At 36.7% G+C, this 24,717-nt stretch overlaps 1 protein-coding gene across 2 annotated transcripts in view; it reads right to left on the reverse strand.

Annotated features, from left to right (window-relative positions):
• Positions 1 to 24,717, reverse strand: part of SRBD1 (S1 RNA binding domain 1) — a 198,326-nt gene that overhangs the window by 26,005 nt on the left and 147,604 nt on the right. For both annotated transcript variants that reach the window (XM_044263633.1, XM_044263632.1), the window contains exons 17-18: positions 3,438 to 3,544; positions 1,747 to 1,923 (exon numbers count right to left, since the gene is read on the reverse strand). In XM_044263633.1, coding sequence (XP_044119568.1) covers positions 1,747 to 1,923; positions 3,438 to 3,544 — 284 coding nt within the window. The remainder of the gene's footprint in view (positions 1 to 1,746; positions 1,924 to 3,437; positions 3,545 to 24,717) is intronic.

Raw genomic sequence — 24,717 nt, forward strand, 5'->3', positions numbered from 1 at the left:
TAATACTGAAACAAATAAAGTAAGTTCCCAATAGTTGGATAGCACAATCCCTTCTGTATGCATTTTTAAATAATAAACATCCAAGTTGATCTAAGTGTAAATTTACTTTCAGAAAGCAATATGTAAGAAACTATTTGGAGTGAGAGGTTGAGGTGCCCTTTACTTTTTATTTTATTCTTTTTTATACTGTGTCAATTTTCTAATCAAGTAGTCAAAAAACATAAACTAAGAAACATGGAATTATTTTATCCTCAATTGTTTTTCATTTCTGGCATCCAGGTTTTGTTGTCTACTTAGTAAAGGCCTTCTCCGCTCCAATGTTCTGCAAAATTTATCCATGTTTTCTTCTGGTACTTTTATAGTTTCACGTCTTCCATTTAAGTCTATAATTCATTGGGGTTTTATTTAGGTATAAGATATGAAGCAGAAGTAGAGCTTCCCCTACGCATATCAAATTCCTGCCAGGTGCCATAAGGTTACTTGCTGGATAGCTAATTTTCCTCACTGTTTGAAACTTTTCCATTATCATAAACTAAATTCTGTCTATGTTTTGATGAATTTCAGACTCTATTTTCTTCCATTTCTACATCAAAACTAAATGGTAATTTTATATTATTATTGTCATCCAGCAGGGCTGGTTTTCTCTTATTAGTCTTTTGCACAATAAATATTATTTTTTCTTATTACCTTTATTATAATTTTGTAAAAAAAAATAATATGAATGAAACAGTCCCAAAGCAAATACAAAAAAACTATTCTTTCTAGATGCTTGAGTGGCTCAAGTCAGTTAAGCAGCCAACTCCTGATTTTGGCTTAGGTCATGATCTTGGGGTCCTGGGACTGAGCTCTGCATCAGGCTCTGCACTCAGAGAGGAGTCTGCTTGAGATTCTCTCTCTCTCTCCCCCTCTCATTCTCTCTCTCCCCCTCTGTCCTTCCCTCTTCTCACTCTCTCTCTCTCACATAAGTAAATAAATCATAAACAAACAAACAAACAAACAAAAACCCACACTACTCTTTCATGATGTTAAATGCTAAGAAGTTTACCCAAGTTCTTTGGTTTTGTGCTACCAGGATTAGAAATGAGAGCAAGAACTCAGTTCTTAATCTACACAAGTGATAATTATCCTTTGGTCAGTTTTCAGGGAGGAGGGATTGAGGAGGCCCAACTACACTTAGGGAAACAGCTGTCAATACAAAGCAGCCACTGCGAAGTCCTCTCATCTTGCACAAATCCTTCCCACGTGGGATGCTCCAGTCACACAGTTTCAATTCCTGAATACACCACATTTGGTCATGATTGGGACCCTGCACTTGTACTGTACACTCTGCCTACGATGCTTTCCTTCCATCCCCTCTGTGCCGAGCTCCTTCATGTCATTCAAAATTTGGCTCAAATAACTTTTCAGTGAATAACTTATGTAAAGCGTAATAAACTCATACTGTTCCCCAAGACAGTGTCACATCTTTCTGTTTTAATTTGTATAATTTACTACATCTGCAACTATTTATTTTACTAGTTTATTTATTGTTGGTCTCACATACTAAAATTTAACTTCATGGGAGCAGGGAATTTGTTGATTTGTTCACTGCTGGATTCCCAGTGCCTAACAAAGATCAGAGAATCAACACATGTTGAAGGAAGGAATGAACAGGCGGACACCTAGGATTGAGGACAGTGAGCAGGAGGGGCAACAGTAAGAGAGGAGGTTGATAACAGAATCCAAAGCAGACAGTTTACTAATCACCTGCAAAATGTTCGAATATAATCCTGGTTGATTCTGATGAAGCCAGCACACTGTTGGAAAGATTTTGGACCCAGACCTTTCACTTTCTTCAGCTGTTCTCGATTGACGAAGGGCCCATTTTTCTCTCGCCATTCAATAATATTTTTGGCTCGGTTGGCATTGAGTCCTGCAATGTGCCTAGAAAAAATAAATAAAACGAGTAATGTGGCAGACACAACAGTTCCAATAGTATTCAAAGAAAAGACCTCACCTGAAAAGCCAATGATATAAAATATCTGCATTACAAAAACAATTGCAATTACATACTGTCATATGGCTCTAAGTTGCTAACCAAAAGGGAGTTAAATAATAGAGACAAAGGGGGACAGAGTTGTCCAAGGGAGACAAGGACAAGAGAGTGCAGAATAATGATAAAACAGTAGCTGTCATAAAGATGCTGGTATACTAGTTAACAATGGTACAAAAAAAGAACTGCTCCTGACAGTTCTATACTATTCACATTCCTTCTACTTCTGAATCAAGTAATAATTATGCCTATTCTTTCATTTACAAAGTGAGTTAGCATCAAAAGTTACAATTGCTACAGTTGCATTTTACTATCCTTTTTTTTTTTTTTAAAATCAGCCTGTTCTCATTAACGTAAAGACCTGAACTACAGAAAAGTACTTCTCCATGAAGATCATGGTTAGTATAAAAATATAAAAACTGTATTATTAGGAAGTTGCTTGATGTCAATTAAAAAAACTACAATTTAGGAGATTTTTAATTCTATTATTGAATTCCATACATGAAATTATGGAATGTTGGTAGCTGTGGTAGAAAAGCAACACCTTAAAATGTAAAAGGTAGGGGCGCCTGGGTGGCTCAGTGGGTTAAAGCCTCTGCCTTTGGCTCAGGTCATGATCTCAGGGTCCTGGGATCCAGCCCCCCCCCCCCCAAAAATCGGGCTCTGCTCAGCAGGGAGCCTGCTTCCTCCTCCTCTCTCTCTGCCTGCCTCTCTGCCTACTTGTCAAGTCTGTCTGTCAAATAAATAAATAAAATTTTTTAAAAATGTAAGGGGTATTTTTTGCTATACTAGTCTCAAAGCTTAAGAGTCCAGATCTTTTACATAGTTCCAGAATTTCATGCTGCCTCAGCAGACTTGTGTAATAAGTGCAAACCTTATGAATGAAGAAAGCAGCTCTTCTATAACCACAGTAAAACAGGACAGAGTATATAAGACGTGATTATAGTATGATAAGGATTTTGATATGTGACTTGCCGAATCAAGGTAAAAATATGGTTAACTATACCTTGAACCCTCAGAATTTATCTTTCGGTTTCTGCCAGCTTTGACAGAAGTGTGCATGAGACTGAACTAGTGAAAAAAACCTACTCTCATGTGGTGGGAAACAGCTCTTTTCCATGTTAACCTTATTTAAATTCTATTAGCAACACTAATGCACTCAATGGTTACCATATGTTCTTCACTTTAGATTTGTAGTATTAAAAATGATAATGTGAATTGTTACAATTCTTTTCTTAAATGATGTCTTCCCCTCAAACTGATTAGCTCAAGCAAGGTATGAACTCAAAGATTTTTTGTACTTGACAACTTTACACACGTGTCTCCTTATTTTAGCTAAATTTGAAATGAACAGTCAGTTAAACATAAGGTTCTATCATCTTCAGCGACAGAGCCCTTGTCTCACCTTAACAAAACTTCTGAACAGATGTTAATATCCACTCCCACAAAGCTGACACATTCTTCTACAACACTATCCAGTGTTGCCTTGAGTAAAGTCTGAGATACATCGTGCTAAAAAGATAAAGATCAAATGTCAACCCAGAATGAAGGACATGTAGTTTTCGGACTATTTCATTACATACCTATATTACTGGTACCTGGCTGAGACACAGCATGGTAAATTTTTTCATTTATTCTTAAACGTATAGTTAGTATGTACTTGAGCTGAACTTAAGCAATCTGTTTTCTTACTCTCTAAATCACTCACACACCTAACTTCAATACAACAGCACCAGTAATAGAACTCTACCAGAGCAGTGGTTCTCAAACCTTAGTTTGCCCTCAGAATCACCTGTAGGGTTTAAAACACAGGCTGCCAGGCCCCATATCCAGAATTTCAGACTCAGTAGGTCCAGTGTGTGTGGGCATGGGCGGCGAAGAATGGGAAAGGCTGAGAATTTGCATTCTAATGACCTCTCAGGTGCTGCTGGTTCCAGGAGCACACTTTGAGACATACTGGTCTCCAAGTTTCACACAGTGCCTGGCAGTGTTATCTTCACTTACATGTGTATATTATCCCTTAGTTCTTCTTAAGGGGAGATAGAGTAAATTATAGTAGGAAGCAATACACCACTATACAATAAGTCTGACAGTAAACCAAATGTTTCATCACATTAAAGATACTATTACTGGGCGCCTGGGTGGCTCAGTGGGTTAAGCTGCTGCCTTCGGCTCAGGTCATGATCTCAGGGTCCTGGGATCGAGTCCTGCATCAGGCTCTCTGCTCAGCAGGGAGCCTGCTTCCTCCTCTCTCTCTGCCAGCCTCTCTGCCTACTTGTGATCTCTTTCTGTCAAATAAATAAATAAAATCTTTAAAAAAAAAAACAAAGATACTATTACTTACAAGATGCACTGTTTTATGTGCCCCTGATATTAAATCATGACACAATGCTTTATTACTTGAAATTCTAATTTTTAAATATTGAAAGAATTCTTTTAGACTTCCTTAGAAAGTTCTTAAATCATCTATCATGCAGAGATAAAAAGGAAATTATAAACAATCTAAACTGGTTAAGGTATTCCTAAAACTTCTTCAAATTCAGCATTCACTCTTCTGGTCTACTTTTTTTACTCAGAGTCTTCAATGTCCAAGTTTTTTCATTCAGTTTTGTCCTTAATGTTCTTAAGGTCCTAGGCAACATAGCACTTCCTGAAAGAGTAATATTCTATAGTCTCTGAGATTTTCTTTAAAGCTTCCGATGCTCATTCTATAAACTTTGATAGTGGTTCTATCTTAATCTTAACAGAAAGTATGAACAGAAGAGATTTTGGACAACAACAAAACTATTCTCTCTTTAAAGGTCCTTAAATATTTTATTGTTCAACAGTTTGTTGACTAAAACAGTGAAGGGTTTGCAGTTCAGTCATGACTCCAAGATTAACAATCAAGTCCACACAGAAACTACACCATGATTTGCCATAGGGTCAACAGCAACTCTAAGATACCATTAATTGTTAAGAAGTATCCTGATTTCAGAGATGTTAAAAATGTAGGAAAATGTGCATCTTAGAATTTATAAAATATAGTGTTTGAAAGTAAATATTTATTGGCTGAGAAGTACTTCAAAATATACTTAGTGTTATTTATTCATAATTCTAAAATTAAAGGTTTTCTAGTTGCTGTGAAACTACAACTATCTAGTTGTTGTGAACCCAGAAGTGAAACCGTGGGTCAGCATCTGTCTCCATTTGTCTCAAGAAAACAAGGTTAAATTTGATAACCTTAAACTCCCAGGAAGGCCATAAAGAAAATAGGGTCCCTAGGTGTTATGATTATGTTATTACCTTTTAAAAAATTAATTATTTTTATTAACATATAATGTATTATTTTCCCCAGGGGTACAGGTCTGTGAATTGGTAGGCTTACACACTTCACAGCACTCACCATATCACATACCCTCTCCAATGTCCATAACCCAACCACCTTCTTGTTATTTTCTTTTAATAAGAGTAAATGTTTGCTTCCGAAAGACTGAAGGGTTCAGAAGCATTTTTGTATTTCAGAGATAACTTGGTTGGTTGTCTAGGCCACAGGTAAAAACCAAAGACATAATTTAAAAAATCCTAAAAAGCAAACATAATCATGAAAAGGATCATAAAGAAAAACCCAAGACCTTGCTGAGAATCTGATTACTTTCTCTTGAAAAGATTTTACTATTGGCAGGGTCAGTGGGGTGGTGGTAGAGAGAAACCCAAGCAGACTGCACTGAGCATGGAGCCTGACATGGGGTCTGATCTCACACCCTGAGATGAGACTTGGGCCAAAACTAAAAGTTGGTTACTCAACCACCTGTGTCATCCAGATGCCCCGAGAGCCTGATTTCTTTTGAGCCACAACATTTAAGAAGCTGGACAGTCTTTTTTTGGTGTAAGCAGATGAGAAGCAGCAAAATGAAAAGGGTGCTTTTAAAAATTAGAGGGAAGGAGATGGTAGACAACGAAGTAGCAAACACAATGAGAAAGACAAGAAAAATACCTGAGGAAAGAGACAGAACTATGAACAAATAGGAAAAACTAAAAGTAATAGTTGGGAGCCATTAGAATGAAGACAAATAACTTCACATATGTCAAATCACACCAGATGCTTGGGACAGTTAAGTAAGTAGTGAGTAGTAGTCCTGTAGCTGGACAGTCTTGATTGCCTGTCCTACCTCTAGCCTCCAGCCCTCTTTTCCTCCTTCCAACAGAAACCTGACTGTGTTTCATGTATCTACCCCACCTGTGGAAGGCCATAGGATTTTAGAAGGCTGGCCCCACTCTAGCAGATAATAGTAACAGTAAAATCAGTGGTTTTCAAACTGAGAGTTCTGACCAATTAGAGGGTCATAAAGTTAATACAGTGGCTTGCCACCAGCATAAAAAAGTCACAAAAGAAATAGACCACATCAAGTATGTTGCACATATTCTCAACATGGAATCAACAGTGCAATAAATAACACAGCCAACTGACAGTATCATGTGAGAGGAATACACAAATTGGCCAGGAGCATGTGTTTTGTTCATGGAAATCTTATTGGATCTTCTGATAAACGATGGTCACTGACTGATGGAGAGGTTAAAGAGTAACTTCACCGATATATGAAGCAAAGCATCAAAAAAAAAAAAAGTACGAGAAGTTTATCATCAATGGCAAAGCTCTCATTCTTACAACCAACTTAAGTTACAAACTTTGTGTCTTTTTCAGAAAGGATGTTATTGATTGTAACATTAGCATAAGTTGACCTTAAGAATCATTATAAACTTCAGGGCACCTGAGTGGCTCACTTAGTTGAGTGTCTGACTCTTGATTTTGAGTCAGGTCATGATCTCAGGATCAAGAGATCAAACCTCGTATGGGCTCTGCACTTAGGGAAGAGTCTGCTTTATAGTCTCTCTCTCCCTCTCCCTCTGTCCCTCCCATCCTGCTCTCTCTCTAATAAATAAATAAATGTTAAAAAAAAAAATCATTGTAGACTTTGAAGAATAATGAAGCAAGCTCCTTACCAGATTTGGAAGTGTTAACAGTGACAAAAAGGAGAGAAAGTGCTAACTCTATTCAGTTTGACTTAAGGCAAATAATTTTAAATAAAAAAAATAACTGTAAGACTTTAAAATAAAATTAATTTAAAAATGATTTACAAATACAAAAAACAATAAATATGTTCAACCCCAGATGTACTGTTGATAATAATGTTCTTGTAGAAGACAGTATAAAAACTGCAAAATTAAAAATCAAACAAAAACATTTGAAGCATTCCTACCAAAATGGCTAAAATGCAAAAGACAGAAAATACCAAGTATTGGTAAGGATGTGAAGCAACTGGAATGCTCAAAATATCAACATGATAACCGCATTTTAGGTCAGATATTTGAAGCAAGAGAAGGCAGTTTTAGGACATTTATATTGTATAGTTCAAATATAACTTCAATAAAACTGAATCATATGTATTTATACAATGTAAAAATGCATTCTTGTTCAATACAAACTGCAAAGGAATAAAAATGGACAATTCTTAGAAACAGAGTAACTGCCAAAAATGGGCTCAAGAAGATATAAAATCTGAACAGACGTCTAACAAGAGATTCAACAATAACCAAAAATCTCCCAACAAAGAAGAGTCTAGGACCAGATAGCTTGATGAATTCTACCACACATTTAAAAAGAACTAACACCAATCTTCTCAAATTCTTCCAGAAAATATAAGAGAAGGTGACCCTTCCTAACTCGTTTATTGAGGCCAACATTACCCTGAGGTTAAAGCCAAACAAAGACAACATCAGGAAAGAAAACTATAGACAAACAAATATTCCTTGTGAAGATACGTACAAATATCCTCAAAAAAACACTAGCAAACAAAAATCCTATACTATATTAGAAGAGTTAAATACCACGATATACATGTGATGCATTCAGTATAAGTGAACTCAAGAACCACTACAAAAGAACTACTCTAAATATTTTTTTTCCCGGTGAAAAACACTTTCTTTTGGCATTTTTAAACTTAAAATTGAAGTAATCTCAAATTCAAAAAAAGGTTTGCAGGGAATTTTCTTAGCTTTCTTTCAAGTAAATACTTCAGTGTATGTTTCCAAAGACAAAGACATTGTCTTCCATACCACTGTAGAATAATAAAAATTTATGCAGAGAAGTTGTCATCAATGTAATATTATGTAATGTATAGCCCGTATTCAAATTTTACCAATTGTCCCAATTCTACTCTACAGCATTTTTTCCTCCCCATCCAAAATTCAACCCAGGACCACACACTGCACTTAGTTGTCTTCTCTTTCTATATTCTGTGCTGGGAAGCTTCCAATATGGTTCTTAATAATCCCAAGCCCTGGTATGCTGGCCCTGTATATCCTATCTCCTTGAATATAAAATTCACTCAGGAGTCTTGTCTGTATGAGTTGTTACTAAAATTATTTTACCACTCACAGTGACCTACTCATGTGAAAAAGTATTTTTAATTTTGACTCAATCAAAATTTAAAAGAATAGGCTCAACAGTGTATCATAAATGCTCATAGTCTTCATGTATTCTAGACTGGAACAAATTCATGAAACCTGTAACTATACAGGTTAAAACTAATTTTTTAATCTAATTAAATCTATTTTTTTTGTATTTGAATGTTAAAAATACATTTAATTATAAATAAAATAGTATTTAACTTTGTCATGTATATGGGTATTATTTTGAGAAGTCTTTATTTTGAATTATGTTTAATTATGAAGGACATATACAAATACACAAATATATGGGTGATGGTTGTCTTAGTATAAAATGTATTTCCTACTGTGTATCATGATCAAAAGGTATGAAAAATAATGGTCTAAGCCAATCATGGTGGTCCCATTCCATGAACTCAATGATGGCAAATGAAATACAAGGGTAAATCTGCTAGGGACTTTAGAAAAAAGCCTTCCTTACTGAGAGGTTAAAAGAGTAACCTAAATATAGACCCCTGTGAAGAGCTGGATCTTTTCTTTTTCTCATTCAAATATGACTACTGAAGCCAGGGTAAGCACTGTATCTGTGACCTGGCCAGGCCTGAGGACAAAGCTGACTCACTGAAGATGGCAGGTGGCACACATGACCACAATTTATTTCTTTGTAATACTCTTGAGATTTTGTATTAGCCAGTTCTGAACTCACCCCTCCTCTGACCTCCCTGTCATGAAATGTCCTTACTATTCAATAATACATTTGCTTATTGTTCAAGCCACTTGAGTTGGGACTGTTGATGATTTTTCTAACTGCAGTTGTTATTTTATCAAGTGACTCAAGGTCTAGTGGGAAGACCAAGACAATAAAAACAACCAACAATAACCTTACTATCAAAAATCCTTCAGATTTTACTGTCAGGCATTGTTATAAGGCTTTTCATATTATCTAATTTAATCCTTACAATAACTGTACAAGATGTGTATATAATATAATGTCACATCTTCACATATAAGAATTTATTCTAAGGGAATGGAAAGATATGTGCAAAGGTATGACGTGTGTGTGTGTGTGTACATGTGCAATCTAAAAATATACTAAGGGGACTGATACAAATAAATATGAAACAGTCACCATGTGAACTATTATTATGAAGTCATTAAAATGTATTAGTTAGGAGAGCTATTTTACCAAAATGCCCTGCAAGATAAATGGTCCCAGATAACCTATGGAGTTCAAATATTTTTTATTCTTCTAGCAGACAGACTTATATAAGAAAAAAAAATTTTTTTAAGAATTTATTTATTTAGTTGAGAGAGATAGAGAGAGAGGGAGGGAGAGAGCATAAGTAGGTAGAGCGGCAGGCAGAGGGAGAGGGAGAAGCAGACTCCCCAGTGATCAGGGAGCCCAACACTGGGCTTGATCTCTGGACGTGGAGATCATGACCTGAGCCAAAGGCAGATGCTTAACTGACTAAGCCACTCAGGCATCCCTGTAAGAAAAATTTCTGCAAGAACAGGTGTGATCTATAATTCTGAATTTTGCCTACATTTTCCCCCAACTTTTTGCTTAGGAAAGTACTAAAGAGTTAAAATCACTTTCTAAAAGTACAAATTTCCTCCTCTACCTTTAGGGGAGGAAATAATGAACAAATTTCTATGTTGTCCCCATTCTAATGTTTTTGGCATTCAAGTAGAGACACTGATTTTGTCACTCCGAAAACATTTTCTAAGCAACTGTCATGTACCAGCCAGGCACTGTGCTAGCTGTGTTGGGTGTTGAGAGAATGGGAAAAAGCATATGAAGTTCATGTCTTTAAGAAGCTCAGTTTATATCTGCTGAAAGCTGAGATGGCATGCACCGCCCTTCCGGCAGTTGTGAGTAGAAGGGGCAAGAGGACCCCAGACCTGACTGTACTAATTGTCAAGGACTTGATGCCAGAAAAATGAAATGCTCCATTTTTTAAAAAGTTAGATAACTCTGAATTTTTGGACCAGTTATCTGAATTGTATAAACTGTCTGTTTCAAATTCAAAGAAATATTGCTTGAACCATTATATTTTTACCTAAAATTTATGAGATTTTTAAAAAAGGAATATAAGCACTCATTCATGCTAGTCAGCTTTTTGAGGTCAGAATCCACATTTTTATTATTACTCTACCACAAACTTCTGAAGAATTGCTGATTCAAACTGCTCTCCTTTCTTTTTTTTTTGTCCCAAAGCACTAAAATTATCTCACAACTATTTTTAAAAAGTCCTTCCAGATGAAACCTTGCCTGTGGACTATAGCATCTACAGCAATGAAACTGCACATTGCATATTCCATATTAAATTTTAAATTTATTCCTAAGTGGTTTCTCCATGAAATAGTTTTGAGTATTTTCTTTAGAAATTATCATTCACTCATGGCTCTTCCTGTCGTTTACTACTGTGAAAATACAAAATGCAGTTAGAATTAAAGACACAAAAAAGTTTTACAGGAAAAGTCTAGCCAACTTCAAATAATGCAAGTTGATTTCCCTATCTTGCATCTACTCTTCTTTGACATGTGACAGTTTAAGAGACATCTAGGGGAGTGTGTGTTAGATGACCCATGAAAGACAGAACTGATAGAAGAATGGAAACATTTCAGAAAACAGAAATGAAGTTTTTAAAAAGTTTAAAATTTATTACAACCCCCCCCCCCCAAAAACCCACTCCTTACAAGATTCAAACTGATCTGACAGAAAATTAACTGATTGCCGGAATAAAATTCAACACTAAAAGAACACAACAAAATTTGTAATCAACAATATCACAATGTCCATTATACATTAAAAAATAACTAGGCATACAAAAAAGCAGGCAAATATATCCCATAACAGAATGGGAGTGGAAAATCATCAATAAAGAGAAACCAACCTAGGATAAACCCAGATGTTGAAAATAGCAGACAAGAACTTTCATGCAGCCCCAAGATGTAAAGGAAAGATGGTCATAAATGAACAGATTAGAAACAGCAGAAGATAAATGGAAACTATAATAAATAACCAAATGGAAATTCCAGACCTGAGAATATAGTATCTGAAATGAAAAATTTACTCGATAGGTTTAACAGCAGACTGGAGATGAGCAGAAAAAAAGGGTCAGTGAATATGAAGAGAGATCAACAGAAATCATCCTGTCTGAACAACAGAGATAAAATAGAGTCAGGGGGAAGCAAAGCCTTCATGACCTATGTGAAAGTATCAATACATCTCAATAATCCTTAGCCAGCAGAGCAGCATTACAAAAAGATGTTAAAGGGAATTTTTTAGGCTAAGGAAAATTGATACTAGATGGTAAATATAAATATATAATTGAGTATGTTCTAATTTAATATTAAAGACATATGACCATTTAAAGCAAAAATTATAGCATACTTTGGGATGTCTACATACGAAAACAATAACACAAAGAATGAAAGGTGGTAAGGTAGTGTAATATTAACTCTAAGTAGGCTCTGAAAAGAATATAAATAATAATCACTGCAGTAACCACTAAAAACAAAAACAAAACAGAAACAAACCACAAAAAAAAACCAAAACAAAAAAAACAAGAAGTACAGGTGAAAAGTCTGTAAAAGAATTAAAATAGAAAACTAAAAATTAATTGATTTTCTTTTAAAATGAGGCAGAAAAGGAAGAAGGCTAGAAAACAGAAGATACATATAAAATACAAATAGCAAAACTGTAAACTTTAATTCAACCATATGAGTACACTAAATGTTAATGAAGTAAATGCTTCTATTAAAAGGCAAAGATTGTCAATCAAGATATAATTTATGTTGTCCACGAGAGACACACAGTAAATATAAAAAAACAAAAAGGCTGGAAGTAAAAGGATAGAAAAAAATACCATTTAAAAATTAGGACTACAAAGATTAGAGTGGCTATATTAATATTACACAAGAAAGACTTCAACACAAAATGCTTATTACCTGATTACAGAGCTTCAAAATACTTGGAGCAATTCAACTGCTAAGTGTTTACCTAAGGGAAAATTTTAAGTATGTTCTCCAAACCTTGTATAAGATGTTCATAGCAGTTTTATTCATTAATAGTAATAAAACAAAACAAATAGTAAACAAAACAAAACAAAAACCAAAAAATCTAGGAATAGCTCAGGTGTCCATTAATAAGAGAATGTATTAAAAATGTGGTAAGTTCACATTATGGAATACTACTCTGCAACAAAACGGACAAACTACCAATACATGTGAAAACATGGTTGAATTTCACAGATGTTACTCTAACTGGAAGAACTGGGTGCAATGGACTACACACTGTTATGATTCCACTTATGTTAAATTCTAGAACAGACAAAAGTAATGTGTGGCAAAAACATCTGGGTATGTGGGAAGAGACAGGAATAAATTTTCTGGGATGACTGAAATGTTCTACATCTTGATATATGTGGGGTGCACATATGTCAAAACTTATTGTACTGTATCACTTTGCCCTTTTCTAAATATGGATTATATCTGAAAACAAAAGAGAACTGTAAATAAATAAAAATCCAACCTAAGTTTTTGAATCATTAAGCTGGGAACAGTGATGCCTTTAACTACAGATCTGTCTCAGGAGTCACAGCCCTGGAGCAGGTGGCAGGGATACAAAATATAGACTACTCCTGATTTTTGTTCCTTGAAATGTGATGGTAGATGTTCTCCCCAGATTTCTCACCTCCTGAACCTAAAAGAGAATTCTTTTTTTGTACAAAGTAATTTGCAAATTCAGAATCATTGTCAGCACAGCTCCAGTAGACCATATTGGAGCTTAATGACAAATGCTTGTAGTTAGATGGCACAAACTTGCTAGTTAGCTGTGTATCAGTTCTCATTCCATAATTATTAATATAAAATACTGATCCTGCCTTAAAGAGTTTCCCATGATGATTAACATTTAAACATAATACATAACATCTTTATGAATTATAAAGCAAAAAAATGAGTCTTTGTTATCATCCTAGTTAAAAATTTTACTCTAGTCCGACTTTCATTTTGTTTGTCTTCTGGTAGGTGCTCTTATGTCCCCTAGTGGATACAGGTCGATATAGTAGAGGAAGGATAAGGGCAAACTGGCTAAGTAAAGGTCCATAAATCCTAAATGCCTGCCTTGCCCACATGCTTTTCCAAACCAATGCCTCATACTACCCAATTTACCATAAAAAAAGAAAAACATTAACACATCTGAACTGGACCACACCTATCTGCCCCACGTGTGGTCACATATAAGGCATGGGCTAAAACATAATCCTGGTTTATGACATATGCACGAACAAATGCATACCAATTAGCTAGACGTTTTGACCTGACATAATACAAAGATATCGGCATTTCTACCATAAATCTCTATTTTTAAAGATTTATAGTTCAGTCATAAAAGCAGACTTTAGAAAAATTTGGGGTGCAAAGATTTAGCCACAAGAGAGAAATTTCCCTTCTAATAAATTAAAACAGTACATAGAAAATCTGATCTGAAACTCGTGTGTGTGTGTGTGTGTATGTGTGTGTGTGTATTAGAGAAAAAGAAAAATCTCTGTGCACAGAAATTTTGACCACCTACCATTTAAATTTTTAAATTGTTAGGGGGAACAGGAGTTAGGGATAAAAGGGGGGCATAATGCAAAATAATAAAAAAGTTATTTTTCTTCCCCAAATTGTAGAAACTAGGTTTCTTGTCAATATTTCCAGTTATAAGCTCTAAGATACATTTTGTCTCCCAAGATTCACATACATAGACTCATATGTGGCCAGACGTCTAGTCATATATGAATTGGCTTTCAGTCCCTTAATACTATGGACAGTAAAAATTTCCCAGTTAGACCCAAGGCTACCACCACCAGCACAGGATACACATTCATGTATTTCCACAGGGGTGAAGCATTAATATGGTAAGGCAAGGTTTCTTTTTGTTTGCATGTCCCCTATCTCTGTATGACTATGGTTAAGGAGCCCAGAAGTTCCAAATGATCTGAAACAACTGCTCCACACCCAGCCTTCTAAAGTGGGAGTCAAGATAGGCCTCCCTAACTTCATCCTCCACACCACTTTTATCCCCATTTCCCATTTTATTTTATTTTTTAAAGATTTATTTATTTATTTATTTGACAAACGGAGATCACAAGTAGGCAGAGAAGCAGGCAGAGAGAGAGGAGGAAGCAGGCTCCCCGCTGAGCAGAGAGCCTGACATGGGGCTCGATCCCGGGACTCTGGGATCATGACCTGAGGCGAAGGTAGAGACTTTAACCCACTGAGCCACCCAGGTGCCCCTCCCATTTTATTTTTATCTAGAGTATTTCTTATCATCTACTGCACACAGGTTTGGGATATGTGTGTATGTATATGTGTGTAATACACACAAAAATAGACTCAAAATGGATGAAAGACCTCAATGTGAAACAGGAATCCATCAAAATCCTTGAGAAGAACACAGGCAGCAACCTCTCTGACCTCAGTCACAGGAACTTCTTCCTAGAAACATCACCAAAGGCAAGGGCAGCGAGGGCAAAAATGAACTACTGGGACTTCATCAAGATCAGAAGCTTCTGCACAGCAAAGGAAAGAGTCAACAAAACCAAAAGACAACTGACAGAATGGAAGAAGATATTGGCAAATGACTTACCAGAAAAGGGTTAGTATCCAAAATCTATAAAGAACTTATCAAACTCAATACCCAATGAAAAATAATCCAATCAAGAAATGGGCAGAAGACATGAAAGCCATTTCTGCAAAGAAGATATCCAAATGGCCAAGAGACACATGAAAAAGTGCTCCACATCATTGGGCATCAGGGAAATACAAATCAAAACCACAGTGAGACACCACCTCACACCAGTCAGAATGGCTAAAATTAACAAGTCGGGAAACAACAGATGCTGGTGAAGATGCAGAGAAAGGAGAACCCTCCTACACTATTGATAGGAAAGCAAGATGGTGTAGCCACTCTGGAAAACAGTACGGAGGTTCCTCAAAAAGTTGAAAATAGAACTACCCTACAACCCTGCAATTGTACTACTTGGTATTTACCCCAAAGATAGAACTGTGGTGATCTGAAGGGGCACCTGCACCCCAATGTTTATAGCAGCAATGTCCACAATAGCCAAACTAGGAAAGAGCCTAAATGTCCATCAACAGATGAATGGATAAAGAAGATGTGGTACATATATACAATGGAATACTGTGCAGCCATCAACCCCCCCCCCATGAAATCCTGCCATTTGCAACGACGTGGATGGAATTAGGAGGTATTATCCTAAGCAAAATAAGTCAGTCAGAGAGGGACAACAATCATATGATCTCACTGTTTAAAGGGATTTGAGAAACAAGACAGAAGATCACAGGGGAAGGAAGGGAAAAATGAAACAAGATGAAACTAGAGAGGGAGACAAACCTTAAGAGACTCTTGGTCTCAGGGGAAAAACTGGGGGTTGCTGGAGTGGAGGCGGGTGGGAGAGATGGGATGGCGGGGTGGGTATATGCTATGGTGAGTGCTGTGAATTGTGTAAGACTGATGAATCACAGACCTGTACCCCTGAAACAAATAATATGTTATAATTTAATTAAAAGAACAGAAAATATATATGCATTTCATTCACCGCTGTATCCTGGCACAGTAGGTTTTCAATCCTACCACTGTTTCAGTTTGCATTTCCTTTAACATAAAGGAACAGCCAAGAGCCAATTTCTGGCAGTTTTGCTTTTGGATTCTTCTTGCTAAAGCTGGGAATTTGGTTGAAGAAGAAGAGTCACTAAAATAAAAGGAGATACCAGCGACAAGGGATTGCTTCAGGGCATTACAGTAGGACAAATCCAAATCCAAATTCATATTAACTGTTCTAGCAGGCACCAACCAATAGCACGCTCAGAAGCTGAAATCTGAGATGCCCTACCACTGACCTGTTAAGACTGACCATGGCCACAGGGTCCCTCACTCCAAGCCACCCAATCCTCTGGTGAACAGTTTCTGGTAGGTTTCTAGGTCAAAAAGAGTTCTTGTGAACTCAGACCCTAGTCATAGATGAATCCTTCAGGCTATTAATTAGAGAGGCTTAAGTCTTTCTTTTCCTGGGAACTGAATTAAACTTAAGCTTCTGTCATTTTGAACATAAGCTAAAGTACAGCATCCTGTCATAAAAGGAGACCAAAGAAATGGAGAGATTTGACCCAGAAAGCAAAGAAACCCTTAGAAAGAAAGTCCTGAGCTGCCAGCTTCCAGATCAAGGTCTGTGAGACAGTCATTTGACTCCATTTACCATGGTCAATCTCAAAACCAGCATGACTAAAATGTAGTTTAGGCACCTCTACCAGAAAGTCAAGGAGCATACCTCCATACAGATACATACATACCTTGATACAACTAATAAGTTTGGGGGAAGAAATTCTTATGATATGAAAATGTTACATTTACACATAATCTTTTCCTTAAGGCTTAGTGCAGGATAATGACTCGTTTTCCTGAAATATCTCTATGGGTCAGGCAAAATCAAACCCATTTGACCTAAGAATAACTGGGTCATGGACAAGGGTTAGGTCACAGAGTTAAAGAAAATACAAATTGGAGAACTCTAGGATTTAGAAGAAGGATACAGATATTACCAAGGAAAGAATTCTAGGACCTAAGAACTAAACATTGGTCCTTATAGGATCAGCTAAGCAAGCAGGATCAGAGCACAACTCATAGTATTCATTCCTCAAACCACTAAGGAGTTTGCTCAGGTGGAGTACATCTCAGTTTAGAACTGACAGTTTATTTTAAATAAATTTGAGTTTTAAAGTGAATTAGTAACTTACTTCCATTTAATTTAACTTGATTTATTTGAGAGAGAGCAAGAGAGCACAAGAGGGGGTGGGGCAAAGGGAGAGGGGGAAGCAGGCTCCCCACTGGGGCTCGATGCCAGGACTTCCGGATCATTCCCTGAGCTGAAGACAGCTGCTTGACCGACTGAGCTTTACTCATTTACCTTTACTTCGATTTAATATGAAAGTTTTTCTGCCTTCTTTATGTCCCTCCACTTTCTTAATATTTTAACAAAACTTCTTTCCTTCTCTCTGAGTCAGGAGTGTCTCCTGTTTCATAAGAGATGGTTTACAATTAACGCATACTATTTTGAATGGAAAATTTTAAGAGGCAACCATAGTCCCTCATTCCGATGCTAAATAGTAGTAAGCTTCACTCTTTTTAAAAGTCGCATTGATCCAAGTCACACTTAGGGAAACTGACAGTTTTTCTTTAATTACTGTGGCAGACAGACCCTAAGGAGACTCCCAGTGAGATTCACCTCCAGTGTTCACTCCTTCACACCTTCCCTTGAGTGTAAGCAAGGCCTGTGACTTGCTTCCAAGTAGTGGAATATGATGGAGACGACAGGATGTCACTCATAATTAGTTAGATAAATTAATTTATTAATTATAAAGAAATCAAGAAAGTTGATTCTCCTAATTTCTTGATGAAGTAAGGAGTTATGTTGAAGAAGCCCATGTGGAAAGGAACCATGGGTGGCCTCTAAAACTTGAAAGTGGTCTCCAGCCAGTAGCCAACAAAAAGCTGGAACCCTCAGTCGTACAGCCAGGAAATGAATTATGCCAAAAAACTGAATGAGCTTAAAAATGAAGCTTGGAAGTACCCTGAATAGAGTCAAAGCAAGAAAATAAAAAATAAACTTTCTAATGCTCATAAAAACTTATTCCTTTGTTCATTCAATGAATGTATGTTATAATGATGTACTGAGTGTCTGCTTTGTACCTGGCCTTGTTCTGATTAATGGGATTATAGCAGACAGGATGCACAATTAAATAAACAAATGCAAATTATAATGTGATAAATGCTATAAAGGAAATAAATAGAATAACACGATAGTCACAAGGAGTGGAGGTAGCTACTTGAGTGACTGGTAACTGATTCTTTGAAGAACTACATTAAAACTGACACTTTAAGAATGAGAAGGAGCCAGACATGCAAAGAGCCAGGGAAAGAACATTTCTAGGCCAAAAAGCAAATGCAAAAGTACTAAGAGGGGAACACGCTACTATGTTCACAAAAGTGAAAGGAGCCAAGGGTGGCCAGGACATCATGGGGAAAAGGAAAAGCACTCAGAGATAAAGCAGACAAGGATCTGACAAGTCCTATGGTAAAGAGTCTGAATTTTATTCTTACCACAGTGGAAACAGAGACAGGATCTAATACACATTTTCAAAAAGCATACTATAGAAAACAGATTGAAAACAGACAGAAGTGGAAACAGGGAGTCCTGATAAGAGATTTTTCAATATACCCTGAAAGAGATGACAGCTATCTAGCTAGAGTCAGGTGGTTGTGGGTGGGAAAAGAAGGATCAAAAATTTTAATAAAAGTAAGTTTTTAATGAGGATAGGTTTCTGACTCTACAAATTGGGTGGATGGTGATGCCATTAATCGAAATAGGAAGGATGGCAGAGAATCATTTAATGGTTTTCATTTTAAATCTGGGGGAGGCAGGGAGGGTTAGGAGACAGAGGTCAAGAGTTCTTTTCTAGACAAATCTATTAGACTTCCAAATTAAAGGTCAGGTTGGCAGATGGATATATGGAGTCTGGAGCTCAGAGAAGAGATGAATGGGAAAGCATTCTAGCAATGAACATAATGAACTTCTAAAACCTGCGGTGAGAGGCAGAGTGTAGGAAGAGGATGCAGCAGCATCAAGGGATGGAAGTGGAAATGTGCCTACTGGAAGGAGCTACATAAATGAAAAACTCAATGTAATTCTTTTGCAATAGCTATTTGCAAATAATTTGAAATTCACCTAAAAAATGGGAGAAGGTGATAACTACTACTACCTAGCTTATACCGAGTGTTGCCTCTGGAATCCTTTTTAAGAACATACAGTAATTTTCACCGGATGAGATGCTTAACCTATTTTTTTTTAAAGATTTGTTTGACACAGAGAGAGATCACAAGCAGGCAGAGAGGCAGGAAGAGAGAGAGGGGGAAGCAGGCTCCCTGCTGAGCAGGACATAGAGCTCAATCCCAGGACCCTGAGACCATGACCCTAGCCAAAGGCAGAGGCTTAACCCACTGAGCCACCCAGGTGCCCTGCGATGCTTAACCTTTAATGATAGATACTCCATAAGTAAATACTCCATAAGTAAATGTCCATGACAGGGCTAACTCTTCAAGTGACAATTCATAATTTGGTGCAGTTGTTATTACCATGAAGGGGCAAAATATAAATGGTTATGGAGAAGCTATACTAAGCTGCCAAAGTTCTTCAAGATCCCTGCACAAGAAAATCCATTTTTACAGTAATAACACCAGAAACATTTATATTGAGTGCTAATAAGTATCTGGAATCTTATAGCACTAACTTGATTTATCTTCACAATGCTGTGCTTGTAATTACTGTTATATTATTACCTCCATTTTGTATAAGAGTAAACAGGCACAGAGTGGTTTTAGTAAGTTGCCCCAGGTCATACTGCCAGCATGCTCCTGAGTGCAAATGGTCTATCTCTGGAACCCAGGCTTTTAAACACGATAGATGCCCCTCTCTTTCTTTTAGGTAAAGTAGAATCGTTTGATCTAGCGATGCTAATTTTAGCTCTCTTGCTTGGGTTGCAAAGAAAATCCAAGTACTTTACCTATTTCATTTTTTAAGGGAAAGTTTTGTAACAACCAGGAGGAATGTGGTTTTGTTTGTTTGTTTGTTTGTTTATATTTTCTATTCATTCATAAGGCTTACCAGAACTAAATATGTTTTGACAAAATAGGTATGCTTTTAAAATTCCGTATTACCCTGCTCTTACTATAAATCTTAAGTAAATGGTAACAGTGTCTATGCAATGACCAAACAACACCAACAAAAAGATTTCTGAAGAAACTATCTGCTTTGACAGGGCACTAGTCTTTTCTCTTCCTTGAAACTATAATTTACTTTCTCCTGTTCCCTTTCCCTCTAATTTTTCTATCCTTCTGTCAATAAGAAGGATCAATTGCAGCATTTTATTTGACATGTCTAAAATAATTATGATTTTCCACCTGACCAGTTCATCTATGAATGACAGAATTTTTTCTCAAAGGAAACCCTGACTGCTTTGGGACATTTCCATTCCTGGTTGGTTCCTTTATAACTACAGAACTATTAAGTATGGAGGTTAGGCCTTAAGTGTGCACATATAGAGTCAGAGGAAAAGGAGTATGTCCCTTCTAACTGGTAGTTTTCTTTCTTCTCCTTTTAGGTAACTCTTAGTCCTGAAAAAGTTCTTTTCTTTTCTTTCTTTCTTTCTTTTTTCTTTCTTAAAGATTTTATTTACTTATTTATTTGACAGAGAGAGAGAGAGCACAAGCAGAGGGTACAGCAGAGAGAGAGGGGAAAGCAGGCTCCCCCCCTGAGCAGGGAGCTCAATCCTATGACCCTGAGATTATGACCTGAGCCAAAGGCAGACACTTAACTAACTAAGCCACTCAGGAACTCCAGTCCTGATGAAGTTTTAATTTGGATTTTAAACAACTGCATTTTTAAAAATGGAAAATGCAAAGATTTTATGGTTACTTCCCTTTTTTGGACAAATAGTATGGGAGAGAAGAATGATGCCCAAAGATCTTCAGGACCTATACCCCCATTTCTCCTCAGTAAACTGTACTCCATTATTAGACTACATTCCAAAATAGAAGACCTTCTATGCCAAAAAATTCTCAACATTTTAGGGCTGGAAAGGCTTCCAGGACATCATATAATATAACCTTTCAATTCACAGATGAGGAAATCTAAACATAGAGCAACTGGCTAGAGTGACTAACATTAACATAGTCTTCGTGTGCTACTGTCCCTTCCACCATGAATAAGAAATACAACTTGAGTTTCCTCAATTTGGTCTTTCTATAGTCACATTTCAAAAGACAACACATTTTCCTTTATTCAGCAAACACCTGAGGGCATGAAAGAAGGCAAACTTGAAAAGTGCTAACTGAAATACAGAATGATGAAGGGCGCTGGTTCCCAAATGTCAGTTCATGACAGACTTCAGAGGTCAGTAGCAAAATGAGGAAAAGAACAATGTCAAAGTTTTTCAACAAGATAAATTTATTCAATTTAAAACTGCCCTTTACTATATAATTATGACACTCCTACTATTTTGGTGCTAAAATAGTCCTTTTACTTTCCCCTGTGACCAAAAAATAAATAAATGAAAATCCTGGAAATAGATGGGTCTCCCTAATCCTACTATATTAGTTAACTACTGCTGTGTAACAAATTACTCTAAAACCCAGCAGCTTAAAACAACAAAGATTTATTATCTCACAGAGTTTCTGAAGGTCAGGAACCCGGAATAAGCTTAGCTGGGTGGTTCTGGCTCTCAGGAGGGTCTCTCATGAGGCCACAGTCAAGATGTCAGCAGTGGGGCTGAAATCATCTGAAGACCTGAGTGGGTTGAAAGATGTTTTTCCAAGATGGCTTGTTCATATCACTATTGGCTGATGGCCTGAGTTCCTCAAATGTTGCTGGCCATAGGCCACAGTTACTCTTTGTATGGGTCTCTCCTAGGACCGCTCATGACATAGAAGTCGGCTTCTTCCACAGTGAGTGATCCAAGAGATTGAAAGCATCCAAGACAGAACCATAAAGTCTTATAACTTAATCTCAGATGGGATATGCCATTACTTCTGCCATATTTTACTGGTCACCAAGACCAGCAGAATATAGAATTGAGGACCATCTTTGAGACTGGTTATCACGACCACAATAAAAAAAAAATTATTTTACTAGTCCATGAAATCAAATCTGAAAACTGATGTAGTAGAAAGGATATAAAAGTTAAAAGATCACGTTCTAGTTAGTGGTAGATAAGCTACTGAATTTCCTTGCCTTCAGTTTCTTTAGAAAATAGGGGGATGGATTTGATAGTCTCTCAAACACCTTTCAGTGCTAACGTACTACAATTCTATACTAAGGATGATGATGATGATGACAACAATAAAGACAAATTTGATAATCTGCCCAAGGTCACTAGGCTAATAAATGGTAAAGCCAAAATTTGAACTCAGGCAACTTGACCATACAGCCTATACCATATCTTACTTAACCTTTGGAAATAAATGAAAGGCAGTGAGAAAGACTAAGCAAATCAAGTAAAATCTTGCTACCTTACTCTTATGCAATACAAAAGGGAGAACACAATCTCATTCCACTTCTAAGTACTTTAGAAATACTAATCAGCTGTTTTATTATTATTGACTTAGGACAATGTAATATAATGGCCCACTTCAAGAAACCTATCTTCATAACAACTTTTAATATAATAATGCTTGGCATAATGTGAAATTTCCAATGTAAAATCAACATGCTTACTATATAGTTAGGGTATCACTTCCAGATGACTTTGGTAAAGAATATCTATAGTCCGGGAAACCTGTTCAGGCTTTGAATGGAGGTAGGGGTGGTGGTGATTTTTAATCTTGGTATTTTTCTCTCCTTTATTTTTCTTTCTTTTCCCTAAGAAATACTCTAAATTTCCCTGGGAAATGTAATAATAGCTTAGTTTTTAATAAATCACTTTTTGTTAATGTTTTTCCAGAAAAAAAATACCAGTTACTAGGCATATAAGCAAAAGACCATACTACAATGGCTTAATGTTTTTATCCTCCTCTTTTAAATACACACACACATATGTATGTATATAGATACTCACTGGCATCATACTCATGGTAATATTGATTGTTTTTTCTAGATATCTTCTGAATATACTTTTCAATCCCACAAATATTAAAACTCTTTTGTCAGAACCAGAACCCACTGGGGAACTCCTTTGGTATCAATAAGAAACAAGGAAAATCCAAGGCCCTGTGATTGCTCAGTGTGCAGTAAAGGCAATCTTCTGGCATGAAACAAGGGCAGAAGTCAGTCAGAAAGAATGATGCATATTTCTTAAAAACCTTGCCAGAGAATGAACATGAAAAATAAAGGGCAAAATAACATTGTCAAATTTGCTTTCCATTTCAGAACTCAAGGCAAGACAAAAGTCATCTTGGGAACAGTAGACAATGTTTCTGTTGCTCTTAACTAACATGGTAGAAAAAACACAAGGTTCAGGCATTCAAGAGTGACAACTGTCTTTCAGACAGTTGGAAAGGAGTTGAAAAAAACATTTGTTGGAATAAATGGAATGTGCCTTGGCTTCTGTGGTCAAAATTTCTGAGACTCAACTGAAACAAGATTCTGGCTTAAGACTATATGGTTTTCATCACCCTATAAACATTAACATTATTGATGTAGATCTGTCGCTTGAAATATTTTACCCATATCCTCCACTGCAAGGAATTTTCTTTTTACCCATTCATCTCTAGTGACAAATTTGTGGCACTTACAAATTTAAAAGGCTGTCAAAATCTAATAATGAAACCTTGGGGGGAGTCATATGGGGGCACAGATCAGAAAGAACCAAAATTAATTTCAGAGGATTTACTACATAGGTTAGAGGTCACAATGAGGTGAGTTTCATTCTACAGTGTGAAATCTACAGAAGCAATACCTTCCCAGAAGTACAGAAAAAGTAGAAAAGGAATTAGAGTTAGCTAGTGAAGCCAGAGGACAAAGTTAGAAACTCATTATAGAAATCAATGCATAGACAGCATAGAAAACCACATATTGTCAGTGACTTGAATCTATGCCATACTTGTTTCACCAATGGTTATTCCTAAAAATCAGATATGCATTTTAACTACTGATAACTCACCTAGGAAACTATCCATCTTAACAGAAACTGAATTCAAAGGCTTGAGTTCTACAACTTTTCTCTAGAAAGTGAAACAAAAATGGGAAGATAATTTAAAAAGAAAAAAAGGCCTGAGTTTTCCCCCTTGCCTAAACCTCTATGATGTATCTGCTATTAGAGACAGTTCAATGGCTAGGAACATGTTTTCCTTGAGGCCTTATTATTGGGTATCTTGAGGAAAGAAAGTCAGAAGGAAGAAGTTGCAGGCTGGGGCATTCATGCATCAGACACAGATGAGGAAGGAGCTCATGAATCAGGGAGAACCACTACAGAGGCTCTGCCTTGGGTATGTCAGGGACCATACTGGAGCAAGACCTGGGGCATTAATTCTAAGTCAGACTATACAACAGTTGCCTTCTATGAGAGGTAAAAATTAACATGCCAGGATTCCTGGCGGGCTGACTTCATGTAGAAAGGAGATGGTTTTCAGTACAGCACGCCATGGAAAAAGCAGCCCAGTGCTTAAGACAATCAATCCTGATAGAAATCTGAGG

Source organism: Neovison vison, chromosome 8 (assembly GCF_020171115.1).
Source record: "Neovison vison isolate M4711 chromosome 8, ASM_NN_V1, whole genome shotgun sequence".
Taxonomy (NCBI): Eukaryota; Metazoa; Chordata; class Mammalia; order Carnivora; family Mustelidae; genus Neogale; species Neogale vison.